The sequence below is a fragment of the Adelges cooleyi genome, unplaced genomic scaffold, assembly GCF_023614345.1.
Source record: "Adelges cooleyi isolate 19-005CV unplaced genomic scaffold, UGA_ACOO_1.1 ACOO_flye_CR_arks_rails_tigmint_CR_PRNA_447, whole genome shotgun sequence".
Classification (NCBI taxonomy): Eukaryota; Metazoa; Arthropoda; class Insecta; order Hemiptera; family Adelgidae; genus Adelges; species Adelges cooleyi.
Genome location: NW_026096130.1, coordinates 332,088 through 353,913, shown reverse-complemented (window position 1 = coordinate 353,913; position 21,826 = coordinate 332,088). Strand labels below are relative to the sequence as shown.

The 21,826-nt window shown below is 32.5% G+C and overlaps 1 protein-coding gene across 1 annotated transcript in view; it reads right to left on the bottom strand.

The window, feature by feature from the left end:
- The window catches only part of LOC126842155 (paired box protein Pax-6-like), a 67,445-nt gene extending 47,100 nt beyond the window's left edge, over nt 1–20,345 (bottom strand). The window contains 2 exon segments of the mRNA XM_050579043.1: nt 15,143–15,399; nt 20,145–20,345. Coding sequence (XP_050435000.1) covers nt 15,143–15,323 — 181 coding nt within the window. The 5' untranslated portion in view covers nt 15,324–15,399; nt 20,145–20,345.
- Between the last annotated feature and the right edge of the window lie 1,481 nt (nt 20,346–21,826).

Below are 21,826 nucleotides of genomic sequence, written 5' to 3'. Positions count from 1 at the left end.
CGACGTCGTTTGGATACCGCACGAAAACGCACGCGGTAGGTAACTAAGGGTAGGTTTTAATGTTTCTGTGGGTACTTAAACACGTTCGATAAATTATGTAAAATGTAAAACCAGCATGGCGGTAGCGGCGGCAGGGTGGCAACGGGGAAGGACCGATCGAATACAGGCGAATAATCGGTAAACAGGTTAGGTCAGACCAAAAATGGTGTATGAAAAATTCACACGGGGAGAGGGGAGGGTTCACTAGGGTTCTTAACACAGCAATTACACTGTACAACTGTCCTTACTCGAACCTATCTGAATGTACGGTCTGCAAATTTGGGACGCAGCAAAAATATCACTTGTCAAAATAATCCAACATTCCAGTCTAAAGTCCTAAAAATAATCACTAAAGCCACTGTCCACTCTGACCTAAGCACCGCCACGCTAACCAACTATGCCCACGATCACACTCCAAACTCCCAAAGCACAAAAGTCCTCTAATTTCCTACTTCCCCAAAAATCTCATACCCCGAAGCTTTCCCCGTCGTCTAAGGCGAAATCGGAGCAGAGATCTCTTAAAGTAATTTTACTACATTAAATTCACATTCTAGAAGTAGTGTCATCGGTTGACAACATTCTTTCAAAATAATTTGTACATTTCAATCATCACATAATGTTCCAATTGCAAACGATTGTATGTAAATAGATAACAAAAAAAAAAAACAGTGTATTTTGGTTTTTGTAAATGTAAATACCAAACAAAACGTTAATAATTGTTTCAAAACGGTCATAACGCGTCTTGTTAAATTCGAAAAACGCTTAAAATATATTGTGTAGGTATATTATTATCAAGACATCAAATCGATTTCATCCAATAAACCTACTCGTTTTTTGTTTTATACACATTTGTACGAACACGAGTAAAATACTGTTTAGTGTAATAATTATTATACAAATGTCTTTTTTTTACCCAATAGTATAATATATTTTTCAATATTATTGTCTACAGGGAAAAAAACCGGTCCCGTCCGTCTCACTTGGTCGAATTTGCTTTTAACCGAAATGTTGGTCATTAACATTTACACGTTATCGCTTTTATGTGATTTTTATTCGAAAACATTCATAAATAACTCGATATATGTGTATATATACATAAATATTCTTTTTTACCGCGTACTTTAACATTGAGTTGATAAATTATAACGTCTTAATATTTATTCACTTTTCTCCTTGTTGTATTACTATTGAATTATTTACCACGCGAGCAAGGAATAATAAAAATATTTAAAAACATATTATACTTATACTTAAACACCTCAATTGATTTTTTTTTTGTTGATAATTATAATAATAATTATTTATTGACCAATTTATTTATAAAAACGACTTAATTTATATAAAAAAAAATTATGGTAATACTTTGAAAACACATAATATTTCAAACCTAACTAAAATTTTGCATATTATATGAATTAACAACTGTAAGAATTATTATTACTATTGACACTCATTAATTTCGTCCGTCGAAATCTTAAAACATTAAAATATAATACTTAAAAATAATAATAGTTTACAAAATAAAATAGGTTAGGTTAAGTTTTAGCGAGATAACCAAATATTTTGTTTTTGTCGCACTATACAGGGTGATTGTAAACACAATTGTCTTCAAAAAGAAAAAAACTACTAATTGCGTCTTAACGGATCGACATTTACAATATTTAAATATAAAACTAAAAAAACCCAGTACAGTGGAATTATTATAACTGAAATTGATAAAGTCACTTTCAAAAAACGTTTCTATGAAATCTGTAAACACTAGAACTTACTTTAATACATTGTTGCTGTGCTGGGTTATGATATGCTTGGTGTGGACTGTACTGGTTTAGACTGTTCTTGGTTTGAACTTTCAGTTTAATTTATGATAATACCCGTGGATTTGTCATCTCCCTCACTGTACTGGCTTTTTTCGTTTTGCAATATATGTTAAAGATACTTATGAGTCCTATTTTCTGACCGATTTTCAATCAAAGGGTCCTATAATTCTCTCCCAGCCCCCCCCCCCTCCTTGGAAATAAACATAATTTATTAAATTCCAAGCTATTACCGCATAGGGACATGTTTGTTTTTACGGCCACCTCAACATTTTAACATGGATGGTATGTTATTTGGCTGGATACAAGAAATTTCATGTCACTTTTTTCGCGTTACACTTTCACTTTCAGTTAGATGTAAGAAATTAGAGATAAGTGTTAAGAGGTAAGCGATAAGTTATAAACGGTAAGATATAAGTGATAAGTGATCAATTATAAGAGATAGCATATTAGAGATAAGAGATAACATATCCACGATTCAATAGGTTTTTATTTTCATCGCTTTACTTTTTTTTTTCCATACTTAACGTAGTTTTTCTTTTTTTTCTGTAGACCAAAATTTTGAATGCAACGCGTAATGGATTTGTTATGAAACACGGTTTTTGGCGTCTGCTGTCGATAAAACAACGTTATTATTGCGTTGAAACGAAACCGTCGATCGACGTTTTTACAAAATACACTTTGGACAGTGTTTATGGTTTGGGGGAAAAAAACAACAAAATTAACAACGACAATAGCACGCGACCATACCATACCCATTGGCGGTAATTTAATATAATTTCTCTGTCGACTGCGACGACACGTTACCAACGATAGCAAGCAATAGTAATAATCATAATAATAATAATAATAATACACTCACGTTCAACGACCTGTCGAAATTTTTTTCTTTTCCGTTATCAATCGTTGTAATCGCAGCAGGTACACACACACACAACGATTGTAAACATTATTATATTGTTACGACAATGATGTAATATTTTATTTAATCGCACACTTGTCGTACCGTGACGTATCGAATTATTACCATTAGGTATTATAATTGTTCAACGAAAACACATATAGTAAAACGAACAATAATAATAATTAATCAATATTGCCTGTATCGGTCCGAACGGCAATAGTATATACCTACAGAGTTGTGTGTTATTCGAATAAAACGCTAGACAAATAATCATCTAGTTACACACATCATTCATGTGAAAATTATTCGAATAACTTTAAACACAATTACTCGAATAAACTTCTACTCGAATAACTTCAAACATAATTATTCGATTACACTTCTATTCGAACAACTTCAAACGTAATTATTCGAATAAACTTCTATTCGAACAACTTCAAAAATAATTATTCGAATAATTTCGAACTAAGTTTATGAATAATCATGTTTAAAATGATTCGAATAAGTTTTTATTTAAATAATTATGTTAAAAATGATTCGAATAAAAATTGATTCGATTAACTTTCAAAACATATAGGTAATTCAAATAATTTTCAAGTATAGATATAATATATACATATATGTATGTATTACTTAAAAAAAAAAAAAAAATGTTTAATAATTTAAGTCAGACTACTGTGGTTGAGAGCCAAAAGCTGATACATACAAAACGTATACTTTTCAGGAGAGTGATTTGAAAATGTTAGAAAATTGTGCGAAACAAAATTGTAAGTAACCGTTTTGTTCTACAAGTTAAACTTTTTATATTTCATAAGTGCATGCAAGATATACAAATATAACTTAACAGTACCATGTTTCTTCTATGAATCATGTTTGTTTCATAAGACATGTATGTACCTAGTTTTAATACATTTTTAAATATATCATATGACATTAAAGCCACAGATACCATATTTTGACACAATAAAATAGCATACACATTAAAATATGTAAAACCTCGGAATTGCATTTTTTTACTCGTATCACCTTTTGGATCTCGACCATTATAGAACGGTTATATTTTATTTGCCCTTGTTCGAATAATTTTTTATTCGAATAGATTGTGAAAAAATAATTCGCTTAACGTTTTGTTCGAACGACTATTCGAATGTGCACAACTCTGGCTGTATATACAGGGTGAACCGTTTAACGCAAGACACTCATTTCTATGAAAAATTAACATTAAAATTTTGTAGTTTTATTTTTTGGAAACATTTTTAGCTATCATTTTTTTACAGGGCTAAATATATAAATATATGTATATATATATATTTTTAATTGTTTAATGTTTCCGGCGCTCCGGTGTGATTTAGTAGCTACACGACTGGTTTTGTACTTTGAAATCAAGAAATTATACAAAAGTATACGACATGCAACGCGCTCGTTCACAGCCGTACATAAATCACGTCGGTTGCTGAAACGTGTACGCGTTGTTATTAAACATACAAATCCAATTGGCCGCTTATAACAAACACAATTTATATATATATAAGTAGTAATTAACATTGGAACTGGTCGATGGCATGCCGTTTATGCACCTCGACAGGCTTGGCATTGCAGCACGTTTCACGGTGAAGAAGACATCACCCTTTATTATCGTTTATTAATAGATCCACACTCTGAATAGATTTGATTTTCGCACTAAGAACTAATATTCACATTCCGCTTTGGAATCCAATTTTTATTTTTTTATTTTAGAAGCAGTCAATGGACAGGAATTGCATTTTATTATGCTGTTGACAGAACCTATCTACTTAAATAACATTGTTTTCGTTTGTTACCAGTTAACTGCTAAATTAATACAGTACAAATTGTGTTATTACAATTGCATGGCGAAAAAATTACCTACCGGACAGTTTATCCGCTGCTTTATCTAACAGATAGACTTGACCGGCGGATAAGTATCCCTTATCTTCGTGCCTACCACAAATTAGTTAAAACAAGACGGTGTACTTTGTCATTTACTGATAACTGAAACCCTCCTCAACTCAGTGTGACCACATTCTAGAAATTAAATTATCGCACAAAACATTTTCCTACGATATGTTATATTTGAGTACTTCAGTGAAATACTTCTAGAAGAATACTTTCTTAATAAAGAGTTTTTTTTCTACCGGTGGTTGTTCCGATTCGAGGAGGGTTTAGGTTTGTTTACATCATCCAGCAGTTACGTTGCTTTTTAATAAGGAGTGACCCATCTGGTTTTATCTAACCTGCGATACCGTTGAAAACCCGGGACAGTAGTAGCACAGGCTATATGGAATAGAGATGGTTCTTATAGGCCATAAACAATAGACATTTTTAAAAAGACTGATTTGTCGCATGAATTATAGTATCAACGATAAATCTGCAGTCACATTATTGTGCTTGGAATTTCGCCCTGGACGTTTTTACATAGACTTCCAGGATACGGATAGTGCGGATTTGCCGTCGAGTGGTGGAAATCGCGTTCACGTTTTTTTTTTTTTATGAACGCATTACCGACTGTTATATTATCATGTACCTACGGAGACAATATACGTTTAGAGCGGAATATATTACAAATATATAAATAGGTATATTATTGTAACATTATCGCGATGCGAGCGGCGTGGAATAAGAATAATCACGGGACAAATAATTTCCACTTTTTGATAAATGTTTTACGTAGGTGTTAACATAGACTTGTTCTTCTATACACTTATGTGCCGCCGTCGGTCGATACAGGTCTCGCCAGACCACTCACCGTACACACCGGGTACATTATATTATGTTTAACCGGCCGCTGCAGTTGTGCGTATGGGTTGTTGTACGTGTGACTCGATAAGAGCGGGGTGCAAAAGACGACACGTTGATGGGTCAATTAAAAAAAAAAAAAAAAAAACCGTAGGTAAGTATAATATAATTTAATTGAGTCGGTTTCGATGTCGGATTCGTTTTTTTTTTCTTTTTTAACCGTTCAAATGTACATGGGATATAATATACCTAAATATATATATATATATATATATATATGTGTGTGTGTGTGTGTATGTAAGCTGTGTGACAGTGGTGCTAGCCAGGGAGAAGTTGAATTAAAACAAACATTAACCAGATTGCAGGGAACACGGTAATAAATTAAACGTGGTTAAACGTGGCACAAAAGGGGCTGCTCGGGCCGTGTATACCGCATTATCGACCGAGATACAAGACCAGTTGTCGCCTACAAATTTCATTGACACCGGAGCTCTCTCTGCACGGGTACACAGGTATGTCGTTTACCTACCTATCTTTTATTTACTTTTTTCTTCTTTTTACAACCTGTTACCCGCCCTCTGGCCGTACAGTGTATCTCAGGTACCTCAGCTAATGCCGAGTGCCGGCCAACGACGACAAGAAGAAGAAGAAGAAGCGGTGGTAGAGTAGTAGTCAATCGCGACCGACCTTGCGTCGAGCAGCTATAGGTATATATTATTATAAATGATAATAATAATACTAATAAAATAACATGTCAAAACACCATTTGTAACAAGCGGGCGCGCACAAGGCAAACCGACAGAGATTTCTCTCTCTCTCTCTCTCCGGGGAAACTGAGAGTGGACGCACTTGCTATAATATTATTGCCCATTAGGGTGTAGCGCATTTTTTTTTTGTACATCCCGTGTTTATGAATTTAATACAGGGTGATCCGTTGAACAACTACTTTTTAATGTTTTGGAGAACTATTAATTTAAAATTAATCTTTTATTATAAGCAATCAATTAAAAAAGTATGATAATTGAGAGGGAAAAATTGTTTTTTATTTCCATGATATTATCCAACTTAATAGCTCTGTAGTGATTACATTGTATCAAAAAAGCTCTAAAACTCTTCACTGCACATCAACACGCTGAGGTGAATCTAATCAGATCATAAATAACAAAATCTGTTCATTGGTATTTGGTTTCAGAGTTCTGTGTGGCTAAAATTGAACATTTTTCTATTATCGCAAAAAATGTATTCAATTATTTATTTTTAATTTTTTTTAATTTATATTTTGTATCTTATTCTCGACAAGCTCTTTCTAATGAGCTTAAAAATAACTTTTCGTCTCTTATAGTTTAAGAGCATGTTGAAAATTAAGCGTTTATAAGTTGTAACACACGTTTTGTTCATAATATTCAAATCTTGTATTAAAGCTAAGACAAATATCTATATTTTCACTATTGGTGTGTAGCGTTTTGTTTTTTTCACAACAAACTATTAAATTTATGAACATCTATTTTTTTTTTTCATTTCGAGTATCATATTTTCTTGATCTTTTAAAAATTAAAAAAATTAAAACTGCATTAATTATTCAAAAAGAAATTTAATGTCTTATATTATTATATGAAACACCCTGTACACGCTGTTAAATACCACCACTACGTACACGACCACTCGGATGTGCCTCTGAATTTTGTTTCGCCCGTTTATCATTTGTCCTTTGGCGCGGTCACAATAAATCCTGAACGCGCGTTACATGTCTTTGGCGTGCCAATTCCCAACGTAATGTCTTTCAGTGTGTTTATAATAATATTCACCGTTGGCGTTTGCATTCTTCGATCGTCTATTGGAGATATTGCGAGAACGCCGTCGTCTTAAGCGCCCGGAGACACAAGGTTTTTACCGTTTTCCAAAGCCAGTGGAACATCATAACACTATACTAATGATACCAAAGAAAAATGTCCAGAAAAATAAAAAAACTAGTCATTTTCTCCGCAACATTGAAACGTGGATACGTTTATCTAATATATCTTATCAATTATCACTTATCATTTATCTCTTGTCTCTTATGTCTAACATTCTATCTCCATCCATAAAGTGCAACGCGAAAATGGCGACATGAAATTTCTTGTATCCAGTCCAATAATATATCCGTGTTAAAATTATCGAAGCACATTGTAAATGGGTTTTTTTTTTTAATTGAAATCCTAAATTTTAAGCTTTAATACCTTTTAAAGTAATTATTTAAAACTGTTTATCGACCTGTCAACATTTTAAGCAAATGGTTACATTGACAACGTTACACATCTTAAGTTCACATCCTTTATTATCTATATTGATGTGTTATTTATTTAAAGACGGTCTATTTTTATACAGAAAATATGGTCTTTTACTCGGGCTGTTGACTTGAAATTTTCACCTCACTTGAAATACTCCAATGCAATATTGAAAAATAATATTTTAAAATATATTTATTGGTTATGTTTAATTTCTAAGTTGTGACTCTATGATAACACTGAGTACTTATCAATATCAAATTCTTTAGAGAATTCTTTAGAAGTTGTATGTGTCTTGGTTTTAGAAGTTGAGGTCAGTTAGTACAGGAAGGACAGATTCGGATGACGAAGAACCAAGATATTATGGCATGAATAAATGTTTAAATTGGGTATCATTTCAAGTAAAAATACATTTTTAAATTGTAAAAAATGTATTTTTAGTAGTATTTATTAGGTTATTATTAGGGTATTTTAATTATTTTAATAAACTGTTTTTTTGTACAAAGGAACCTGTACATAATTTGTATTGTTTTAAACTAATTTTGTTTTTATTAGATTCATATTTAATATTTGTGATCTGTAATCTAATCATTACACAACAATCACTTAGCGAAAATATACTTATATATTTCATCAATGAACAATAATTATTATAATACATTTATATTTGTTTGTTTTAATTGATAAACTATAAACTATTAAGTGTTTAAGTAGTTGGTGTTTTATAACTGAATTTCAAATATTTGTTTTAAGTAAAACTGCCATGCACTCGAATAAAATAAATACTATCTAATTGATTTCAAATTATTAATATGAATCAAGAAATAATGTTTTCATTGAACATGATCTATGGTTATTTGTATACTGCATTGAAACATTTCTATAATAATTTTTTACTTGGGCTGGCGTCTGCTGTACTTATTCTATTATAGTTTTTTTTTTTAAATTATAATATTTTATTTTAATATGGATATTATATTATTGGACTGGATACAAGAAATTTCATGTCATCATTTTCGAGTTACACTTTCACTTTCAGTTAGAGATAAGAGATTAGAAACAAGTAATAAGAGGTAAGATATAAGTGATAAAAGGTAAGATTTAAGTAATAAGTGATCAATTTATAAGTGATAACATATCTGTGATTAAATGTTTTTCTGTAGAGTGGAGAAAATAGCTAGGTTTTATATTTTTTGTTTATCGCCCAAATGAAAACTTTTATGAAATATTTCAAAAAATAAATTTCGTGCATTTTTAGACCACATTAATAATAATTATAGCTCTGTGCAATAGCTCTTGTTGTTTATACTGTAATATTTTTTATTCACCAACTTGGCAATATTTATGGTTTACATGCGCTGTATATCCTCTGGTCATAGTATTGTAACGATAATACCTACCGTTATTACAATAATGGTGTGCTGTCAAATTTTGACAAACCACCGGAGAACGTCGGGAATCCCCATAGCGGTTCGGCGCAGGCGTTATGATAATGATATTATTTGGAATATTTTATTTTATAAGCCGTACATTGAATAATAATAATAATTAGACGAGATCATTATTATTGAAGAAGTAACGATCGGTAGACGTGCTCACGACTTATAGAGGTACCTATACTATAAGAATATCGTTATTCGTCATCGTCTCGTCGTGACTGTCCGTCAGACCGGTCGTTCGGTATTGGTTCGCGTTGAAGAGGTTAATCGATTTCAGACTTTGGCATTGATACTCGATGCACACATCGGTCGTCTGTGTTCAGTTATGTGCGCCCACGTCTTCCTCGCGTTTAGCAGCAGCCGTTTTGATTTTTCGTTCTTAAACTGTGTGTTAAAGTTTATACAATAATATTGTAAAACATCTGCTCGATAATTGATACGATTCAGGCGGTTACACTGATAGCATCGCGGGTCGGTCTAATCAGTCTCTTTAAATATTTCATAAAAGTTTTCATTTGGGTGAAAAACAAAAATAACTACCCTAGCTATTTTCTCCACTTCACAGAAAAACATTTAATTATAGATATGTTACCCCTTATAAATTGATCACTTATCACTTAAATCTTACCTTTTATTTCTTATCTCTAATCTCTTATCTTTAACTGAAAGTGTAACTCGAAAATAGTGACATGAATCGGAAAAATCATTCTTTATGAAAAATTATTCTTCTAGAAGTATTTCACTGAAGTACTCAAATATAACATATCGTAGGAAAATTGTTTGTACTATAATTTAATTTCTAGAATGTGGTTACGCTGAGTTGAGGAGGGTTTCAGTTATCAGTAAATGACGAAGTGCACCATCTTGTTATATCTAATTTTCAGGTAGGCACGAAGATAGAAGATATTTATCCGACGGCCAAGTCTATCTGCTGGATATCCCGTGTTTTGGTCATAGATTAGTTTTCGCAGTTTTGTTTAAAACGTTCTACGTATAATATTTAACTATGTGTAAACATACCCGTTTATGAGTATTTATCTGTGTTTATTTTATAAATCTGGATTTTGAAAGTCGTCCGCTCCCAACCCCCTCTAATTGTTGATCATTTTCTCAATCAATATTTTAACATTTTTGTTTTTTTTTGTTTATAGCTGAAATGTTATCAACTTACCAGTTACGGTTTGTGTAGTGTTTTCAGATTAAAATTCATAATTGCTGACGTTTTGATCAATAAACGAGTTAACTAACACAATTTATGCATTTAAGTAAACGATTCGCTGTAAATATTACTATTATGGTAGTATTAACGACATGTCATAATGGTAAGCGAATAAACGGCGAATCGCCAATAAAGAAATACTATGTTCTAATCTTTTCGACTCAACGTTATGTAAATGTAAAAATGAATATTATGTATATCGCTACAAATTAAAATATAACATGTACATTTCACGACGGTGCGTCATGTGTGTTTTCGGTTTCTACAAATTCGTTTTAAGAACCGGTTAGCTGATTCCACGCACAATCCACAGGAGAAGGTGTTAGAGGCAGTCTCGGTACGGATACCTAAACGGGGGATCGTCACGCCCGTTATGCTTCTTATGGAAATACCCTCGCGGCTTTCCCGGTGGACAATGTTACGTTTTCCAATGCATTAATCAGTTAGACGTTTCCCGTAGATTTGCCGGGCTTTATCCGGTCGAGATATCTTCTTGTACCACCATAACGGTAGACCGATCTATGTACAGATGCCACCTGTAAAAACCCGTATGTGTGGTGCTGGCCCGAAATAGATTAGGTCAGAACGGTCACTTCCAATTTTGTCTGGTAACGAGCTACACATGCAAAGTACACCCGGTGTTGCCTCGTAACAAAAAAAAATTGTTATATCCCGTTTTACCTTACATACATTCATATCTTAAATATACAAATATACCTATACATTGTTTCCAAAATTGTATTGTCAAAGACTTAGATAAACTACTGACAAAGTTCTGGACTCTGGAAGAACCTTCAGTAGGAATTGTTTATATTTAATTAACTATTTAAGCGCTTAACATAAATTATATTTATACTAATACAGTCTTTAGATTTGCATGTATTTGTTAAATAAAGCAAAGTAATATTTGTAAATAAAAATAGTTGTTATTGAATCATTAACAGCTATGTTTTTATCATAAAAATATATAGAAATCAATATTTTGTAATTAATCGATATTATTCACAATCGCCTTATGCGCAATAGAGAATATATAAGTATACATAATATATTAGTAATTAGCGTTAATAACAAATAGGTCGACAATCGCTGTGCTTTGATATTGAAATTATAGTTCTTAAACAATATTATAATTAGTAATCCTTTTCGAAAATTTGAATATCCTACAAAATTGCAATTATTTTAAGGAAAAAAAATTAGTATCTAATTCTTAATATGCACCCTGTATGTGTAGGAAGTAGGCTCACATATAGAGTTTCATATAGCGCCAGCATTGCCTTTCTAGACCTAAACTCAAAATAGATATTAGATTTTATTTCAGTATAGTTGACTGCGGTTGGACAGAATAATCACGATGGTCACTCAAGCGGTTTGAAATGACGTTTGTGATGGTTTAACAATATTACAATATTATTCATAGTATATTGTTTTTATTTGGACGTATTGCGAGGTAGGTAAACGCTATGACAAAAATATTAAAAAACGTGATTTTAAACCAACGGCCGCCCGTTTGAAAGTGAAATTACAAGTGGCAGTGAAACAATGGTTCGGTAATTGCATTTAGCCATTTAGAAAGTCACCGGAGAATAGAAAACGCGGCAAATGGGCCTAACGAGTTTTGGGACGATGCTTAAACTTATTTTTCAAACGGTAGGGTATGTTGGTTAGGTGTCTCGCCGAGGAGACGGGTACGGTAGAGAGATTATTTATGGAAAAATTAGGAACGATTAATATTATAATAAAAATATATTATATGCCATTTTTATGTGTTTACCGCATTCTATTGATAAAAGTCGTTTTGATAATCGATAGTTCAGTTATTTTACCGACAAATAGATATGTAACAAATTACATATTAACCATGACCAATAAATGATATCAATATAAATGCACCTAATGCATATATGCACTTACACGCAGCGAATGGGTAAATTACAATGTTAGTGTTTTACCTATATGACCGAAAAATCAGAATTGTCTAAAACTGCTTTCTCATTTTCAACCAACAATTACTCCAACGTTAACAGCACTACAAAGTCGACATACTTAATTGTAAGTTATTATTAAAGATGTATTCATTTCTACGCAATACCCCTACATAGTTCTATACACTAAACACTACAAGAAGTTGCATGAAAGTATTTGAATGTTATTTTGAAGAACTTGGGTAATTTTAAAGTGCCTTTTTTAGTAACTCTTACTAAATGTTCACCAACTCCAATCCGCTTCGACTTGATTCATATTATTTCAGATTTAAAAAGCGAATCCCCCTGTATACCATATGCAGATTATAAATTTATAAAATGTTGTATAAATAAAAAAAAAATTAAAAAATAACTTTTAAACGACTATACATTTAGTTCAACAGCATCGGGCCAAATATAATAATATTGTGGCACGTTAATTCGGTGTGATATTTTTTTTTTTTTTGAAGAACCTGTTTGTTCACAAAACACGTGTTTATGAATAATTCCGTAATGAGATTGCTTTAAACCGAAAATCAAACAACGAAACTTAATCACGGTGTCAAATAACGTTTATTAAATTTAATGCACATAATAATTAAGACGTCCCGAGCCGAATCGTGTCGACGGCCCAAGTGGTCGGGTAAATTGAAAAAAACCAGTTTATTTTTTTTTTTTAGGTAGTTCACATTAAATTAAAAAAAAAAACACTCTTATCGCTGTTAGTAGTAAGTATAATATATTTTTTATTATGATTATTATCTAACCGTGCGATGTGACCGCGCGCCTAACGTTTACTGTGGTTTTTATGATTTGATAAGATTAATTTTTTTAGCCGCGAAGGTATTTGGTCTTCTTCTTATGTGGGACGGCTCGTGTAATTAACATGTCATTTGTTTTTATTATTTAATCGACGCCAATGGTTTTTACGACGCAGACGATTCGTGATGATGTCGTTCGGGAAATACTACGATTTTTTACATCGATTACATTACACATAATATTATTATGCTTACAGAAAAAATAAAATGAAGTAAATAAAATTACTTACATGACTCTTGACGAATAAATTAAACGGGTATAGAAATTTCACGGCACGACAACAGAAATAATTATTATCATTAATAATAATATTATTTACCGTTTGCTATATTACAGGGTAGGTACATTCATTTGAGGGGGGGCAAGACACTCAATATCTTTTATATGATTATAAAATATTTATAATACATCTTTTAAAATAATTGAAATTTCACAATAATTTTTGTTTTGTGTTATCTAACAAAACTATAAAATTAATAAATATTTCCTTTTTTTTTGTTATTTTCACCAAAGCTCTATCGACTTTTAAAACTTAAATGTTGATGTATATATATTATTTAATTGACTATTAAAATAAACAATATCAATTTGCTGAATACGTTGACTGGTCCGATAACCAGTTTTGGGTAATAATTACTTTTTGAGTTACTAAATTGTAATCTCTAACAACTCAAAAAGTAGTTATCCATAACTGAAACCAGAAATTGTTATTAGTTTCAAATGTTCAAATTTTAATGCTTATCTACGTTACCATTGTTGAAGTTGATATAAACTCAATTGAACGATTGATTTATGAACAGAAAGAGTGTACAATATACTTTATTTCAGAAGTTGAAACGTACACAGTTATTAACTGTAAATACTGTAATACTAACCAAGATGTGTATACTTATGCCTGAGAAAGTAAACCCGTCCAGAAAATTCATAGTAATTTTAGTTTTTTGTAGTTTACCGTTCGTCAAACCCGGTCTATAGTAGTTTTTTAATGAAATCTCCCCAGTCCGTTAAAAAAGGACACAATTTCATAAAAAGAAACCCTGATCAATATTTCTTTTTGTCATATTTTACAATGTATAAAACAACATTAAAACTAAAAAAAATACTGATACAATATGTTTTTTTTTATAACATAATAATTCAAATAACATTATAAATAAAATATTTATACAACGCGAATGTTTCCTAATTACTGATGTGTGATTATATTACATTTATGTACCGTTGCCTAAATGGTATACGATTATTATGTTTGTTACATAGGTACCGAACTACCTGTCATTTGAAATTGCAAATAATATGTAAATTGTAAGGGGCGAGGGGGAAACCCCGTCGTTATGTACCGGTTGATTTAACGCGAGACGCTCGTTTTCTTGGAAAAATTAAATTACAGTTTTGTAGTTTTTATAAAATACCGTTAAATTACCAAATATTTATCTTGTTTATAGTATTTTCTAGAGCGTTATCATCATATTCTTACATGACGCTTAAATAGGAGCGAATGTATTTAATTAACTTTTTCAAAGAGCAACAAATTGCTGAAAATCGGTTTACCGGTGGAAAACCAGTTTAAAGCTCAGTTACAAATTTTCGGTATTAAGAATAGTTTACTGAGCATTTTGACTGGTCGATCACCAGTTGTTATTAGTAGCTACTTCTAAAGTTGAAAATTTTAAATTTTAACAACTTTGAATGGTTATTATTCAAAACTGGTTATCGACCAGTCGACGTTTTCAGCAAATCGTTCCCGATTTATTAAGTTAATTTCCTAAACATCTTACGGACTTATGGTTTTACCGCATAAGGGATGGGGTTATATTGTGGAAAAATATACTAAAATTTGCCATGTATGTACAGGGTGATCTCGCGGTTACCCTGTACCGCGTGACCTCTAATTAAATAAGTATTAAAGTGTCATCCACTTACCGGTCGGTCCGTTCAGAGCTGTGGAAAACGGAGAACAGGCTGCCAGCGGTAGAGTTAACTTCATGTTGTTGCCGGTGCCGCCGATCACGATGGCCGGGTCCGGCGGTGAAGTCTTCATGTCCCGGCACAAGCTGGAAACCGAAAAGTCCGTGCACTTGCTAACCGAAGTAGAATTGGCCATGACGTCGGTAGGGTTTTCCAAAAGAAAGAAAAAAAATTCACCACGAGTACGCCTTATCGCATTGCCGTCTTAAAGCCTGAAAATAAAAAAATGGGTCTATTTGAGAACGGGGCAATGGCCAACCGCACAACGCACTGTAAGTTATTGTGATCCAAAAATGTCTTAAACAGCAAACGAACTTGACAAAAATATTTAAACTTTAAAAATCAGTAAAATACCTATGCACAAAAATAATGGAGTTGGTTAGGAAATCGGGACTTTTATCGACCGTTTTATACAAATTTTCAACGATCATGATTCAATGTTGTCATTTAAAATAAATGGTTGAATGGATTGTTCGGTTGATCTTGAACTAAGATTGTTTAGTTAAAAATACAGCCCAGTAATAAGAAAATATTATTGATCTAGTCCACTTTTCTAACCAAAAACGGTTAGGTTTTTACCACTAACTAGATATGTTCACTTCGTATGTGGACAGATAGTTGTAACGGAGTTGATTAATGATCAACGTTTAGAATTAAGTTCTCATAATAATTACGTTGTTTATGTTTTTAATTTAATGTATACATTTTTTTCAGACGTGTCGTGGGAAATATTACAAATATAATACCTATTAATTATTTTGTGCTTTTTTTTTTTTAAACACAATTCATTTATTAAATCAGCTTAGAATATCAACCTGTTTCAATGTTCTATTTTCTACGCTTGTTAGTCAAATAAATTTTGTTGTAAGTCCAATTCAAGTAAAACGAATAAATAATTGGCAATTCGACGTTTAATATTAAATTAACGTCTAGACAGGAAATAAATTAAGCTGAAAAAACGCATAAGACAAACTATAAAACAAGTCGTTTGGACCATAAAAATAATTATTCCAAGACTATGTTATTACAATTGCCTTAATACTATTTATCGTTATATATTTATACATTACATGTACACTATTCGCAGTATTTAAAAAACGAATAAAATGTATGGCGTTACCATTTAAGTTTCAAAAGTAGGGAAAACAAAAATTGTTATTCCTTGTTTAATCCTATGAGATATCGAGTTGAGCGGTTCACCTGTGTAATGATCACCCTGTACCGATTTATTTCTTATACGCGGTTTCTTAAAATTAATTACAATATATTATTTTGTATGAAATAATTATTACATTCTGGACGCGATGAATAATTTATTTGGTGGTTGTTAAAATTAATATAGGAATTTTTTATAGTTTTTGAGATTTAATTTTTGAATAATTTTATACGTGCAATTATAGAAGAGTAACAGCTTCGCGCACCCATTTGAATTGCAAATTGTGAAATCAAATTGAATAGATAAACGTTTATTCGTTTTGAACAAACCCGTCGTTGACGTATCTCCTAATGCGTCTGAGTATAATATTAATTATTACAAATATAATATCAATTAATCAATTATCCGGTACACGTTTTTTTTTTTTACTAACTATAACTACTTATTGCTTACTAAGTATTTCCTTCTTTTTTATTGACTGATTATTATCATTCAATTTGCCATTGCGCGTTTGGTTTTTAATTATTATTTTTTTATACTCAAATGATTTTATCACGGACCGGTCGATTGTGTAATGTAAACGTGAACTGTAAGTGGTTTTGAATAAATCCAAACATTATGCAGATATTGAATTGAAATTGTTTTCACTTATTGTTAAAACACATGAGTTGTATATTATAATATTACTTTTGCCGAAAACTACTATACAGAAAATTAAATCAACTATGTTTTATAACAAAAGGACCGAATTATCACCTAAATGTGTGTACCAAGAAGGACATGGTGTTAAATTGAAGAAAACAAAACGGTACATAATTATAGGCCAAAGACACCGTGGAAGGTTGTACGGTCTAAAAAACCTCTATATTTACAACTAATATACTTGGGTAGGATGAACCGATAGATGATTATCATAATATACTAGCCAACACTACAAGCCATTCAAATATAAGTAGATACGGATCATCCCAATAATTTACCAATTAGGCAACCGCTAAGGTTGTGTAACGACACACGGCTTAGCTGTATTCACTATAAACACTTATGTTATTTAATAAACCCACAAAATTAGTCTGGATGTTATGTAGCCGTTCGAAACTGGTAATCGACCAATCGAAATTTCCAGCAAATGATACTTGTTTTGACGGGTTAAAATTTAAGTTTGAAAGGCCATTCGCTTGAAGCGGAAAACACTAACAAAGGTGAATGTTTGGTAGTTATTGTCGAGTATTGCGCAGTGACATTATAGAAACAAAAATTGTAATTATTTCTCCCGGAAACGGGTGTGCTACGTCCCATGGATCACCCTGTATGTCATAAAAATAATTTAGCGTATTATTTAATAGGTATGCAAAGTGTTTAAGAGCACTTTAAAACCGTTTTCGACGTATCAATTCGCTAATAGTAATTGAAGGTGTGCCAAATAGTCTCAATGGTCCACTGTCCACAAAATTATTTGTAATCCTTTATTCGTTTCTTTTTTTTTTTTATTATTTATTATTATATTTTTTTCGAAATATCCAACTTAAACGGTTAATCGCTCATTCGGGTGGTTCCTATACTTGACGTGGGTAATATTATACAATTGAAAAGCGTCCGGCACAATAACCAGCCAACTGCGTTTTTATTGATTATTGTATGGGACTATCAAAAGACAAATATTCTTTATCTCATCTACCACAAATTTTGGCGGTGAGTTGTAAGCACAACGGACCGATTTTATAAGATCTTTCAATCATAATGTGGACAATTTTTCTATGAACACTTTTTCCACGAAAAACCCATTTTTCCGTTAAACATAATTTATTTATAGTAAACGAAGAAACACATTTTTTTCGGATGCCGTTTCAGTAAGTATCTAAATCGGTCCCTGTTTTTAGGTCACTTTTTCCAATTGGACCGCAACAATCCAGAGTATATAATGTACAATAAACTTTTTCGTTTTACACATTATTTGTACACTATTTATTTTGATTTTTTTTTTGCTTATAAACACAAGAACGGTCGCTCGAATCGCGTCTCAGGAATTCCGGGCTAAATATATATATCCAGTGATAACAGTAATACAGTAATGCTATTATTATTGTGTTAAGCACGCGAGGAGAGCAAGCCGGGTAAGTATCATTGTGGCGCACGTTTCAAAAATAAAAACACCCAAGAGGCACGTCTCGTACACGTTTAACGGACACCTAACGTTTTCTTTATAATGTAATATAATAAAAATAATATAGTAATCACGGGATGACGGATATACGGGCATAACAACATGGGTAACATAGATAGATATAAATTTATATCTTATTATTATTATTATCCGGTTAACCGCGCGGATTTTTCACTCCATTTAGGTAAATTCGTTCCGGACCGGAATTACGTGCGGTCACAGCGCGCGTGCTTAATAGATGGCTGGTCATTTTTCTTTTAAGATTATTTTTGGTTTTCTTGAAAAAAAAAAGAAAGACTTTTTTTTTATGAACTGCTGCCTTCTGACTGTGCCAAAAAGTGTTGTAATCATACAGCTATTGTGAAAATCCGTATTCGAATAAAACGTTACGTTGGAAATTATTTAAATATTTTTTACAACAATTCATTCCAATAAAAAATTGTTTAAAAAAAAAATAATTACTTTAATAAAGCGTTTACAAACCGTGTAATTAATTTTTCGTTCCAATCAAATATTATTCGAGTAATATTAGTTTTGAAATTGTTGGAATAACATTTACTTGAATATTGTGTTAACAAGATGAATAATTAAATAGAGTTTTATTCGAATGATGCACAACGAATTTCTCAAAAACTAAATTTTCAAAGTGGGTTTGTCGATACGAAAATTTTAATATTTTTGGAATATATGTAGAAAAAAAATATAAATAAGTATTTGTCGTTAAAGTTAAAAGGGTGGAAGTGTGAAATTAAGTTTTATGTTTATTATCGTTGCACATTATTCAACCGCACTTCAAACTCCCGTCCTTAGTTTTTAACTCAAATATAACTTTAAAAGTGATAACTTAAAACTGGTTATCGGCCATTTTAATTTTCAGCTAATTGTTCTTAATTGAAAAATACATGTGTTACCATTAAAGTTTAAAAATTCGATTGCTCTGAGAATTACTAATGAAAAGGTAAATATTTAATTATATATATTTTTGTAAAATAACACAAACAAAAATTGTTTCAAAGAGATAAACTATTTAATTGGTAAAAAAAAAATAGTTGGGCTAACTAAATTTTTAGTAGATACAAGTATGCATTTAGTTATTTCAACTTAAAATTAGCAATTTGTACAATTGGACGTGTACAATTGGAATAACTAAATAAATAATAAGTTCAACAGCACTAAACATTTAATTGACCGAACTATTTATTTAGTTATTCTAATAGCTAACTAGAAATGTATGTGTGCATATGTAAACCATAATTTTTATTTGAGCCCACTATGTATTTTTTTCCGTCTATAGTTGGAATAACTAATTAAATAACTGGCTCGACTAAACATTTTGTTGGCCGAACTAACGGTATAGTTGCTTTACTAAGACATTTAGTTGGCCCAAACTGTTTATACTTTTTTTCCGTTTACATTAACGTTTTAAATAGTTTTGTTTTTTATTTAAAAGAATATTTGTTGAATGTTTAGACTGTTCGTTTAGTTGGGCTTACTAACTATTTAGTTGAGTCAACCGTTTAATTAGTTATTCCATCTATAAATGTATTTTGTGCCTATGTAAACCATAATTTTTATTTGGGCTCACTATGTATTTCAATTTCACGATAGATAGTAAAAAAATACACATCAGCACTTACATTATAATGCGGTATCGTCAAGGGGTAGTGTTTAAGGGTAGCGTGGCCTTCAATAAGTGATCATCCGACAACAAGCCTCGTGTGTGTGCGTTTGATTAGACAATTCCAGTGCGAAATTTCCGTTTAACCACTCGAGTCGTATGTATATATTAAAGTAATATAACCGAAATAAGTTATTGTAAATAAAACAATTAATTTGATTGTTCGATTTAACCGAATTAATTTTTGAGAAAATAAAAAATGTTCAATTTGTCACCACAAAAACCGCGTTGGAAAATGCACACACTATATTTTGTCCGTCGGCAGAACGGCCTGCGCGGACGGGCCCTTTTTGAACTGAGACGGTCGTGGGCGGCGGCGGCGGCGGACGAAACCCGTTGAGTGTTGGTTCGCGCGCGGCTGACGTCGTCGACGGGACGCGATCACACGGTAAACTGTCGGCTGGACGGCGGCCTCGGAGACGAGACCCGGCCAGCGAGACGGGGGCGGTCGCCGGACGACGGCCGCGCGGGAGGGAGACGGCGGCCGCGTTCCAACCTCGTACGTGTGCTCGCGCGGTGGGCAATCCCGGACGCACACACGCGGGCAAGGCCGTCGTGTGTACCCGCGCGCGCGCGCGCGCGCCGTCCGCCGGGCGTAACTCGCCGGTACAGGTGTTCTCCGGACGACGCCCAACCGGGCTAATCGGCGTCGCGTCCGGTCGGCGGGCGCCCCGCCCATTCCGACACCCGACCCGATGGCGATCTGCCCACCGGCGTCCGCGGGTCGCCCACCTCCTCGTCCGCCGCCGCCGCCGCCGCCGCCGCCGCCGCCACGCGGTGGGAAGAAACCACATATTAAGAAGTGGCCGAAAGTATTTTATCTTAAAACAATTTTGTTGTCTGTCATTCAAGTTAAATATGTAAGAAGCATATTAATAAAGTATTGTACTTACATATAGTTTAAATTTTATACTTGGCGTTTTTCCTTTGAAAATTAATATAAATATACATATATACTTCCCAATAACCATACATTAGAATATTTCTTATATTTCCAATGCATTAAGTTTCAAAGTATGTTCATCATAAAGGCACGCACACGCCTAACAAGTTGACGTGAAATTATAATTTCAGATCAACATTTTTTATAGTTGATAATAGAAATAGAAATAATAGAGTATTCAGATAACAAAAAAAAAAAATGTATATACATGGAAATGACCTATGAGATATGGCATAGCTAGGCTAAATGGATAGAAAAGTATACACATTCGCCGATTACGATAGAAGAGGAGCTAAGTTTTAAAATGCACTACTTAAGGTGCACTTAAGTTTGGACTGTTCATTTGGTTCGGCCAACTAAAGTACTTATATTTAGTTGGGCCGACAGTTTATTTAGTTATTCCATCTAGAAATGTATTGTGTGCCTATGTTTACCATAATTTTAGTTGGGCCCACTATGTATTTTTTCCTTGTAAATTGGAATAACTAAATAAATAATTGACACAACTAAACATTTTGTTGGCCGAACTAATTGTATAGTTGCTTTACTAAAACATTTAGTTGGCCCAACTATGTACACATGTGGCCGTAAGTATATTTTCTTAAAACAATTTTCCTAACAAAATTGCCCGTACGCATGGACAATCACTTAAGTGGCACTTTAAATGGCTTAAGTAATACCTAGCCAGAAATGTGCAG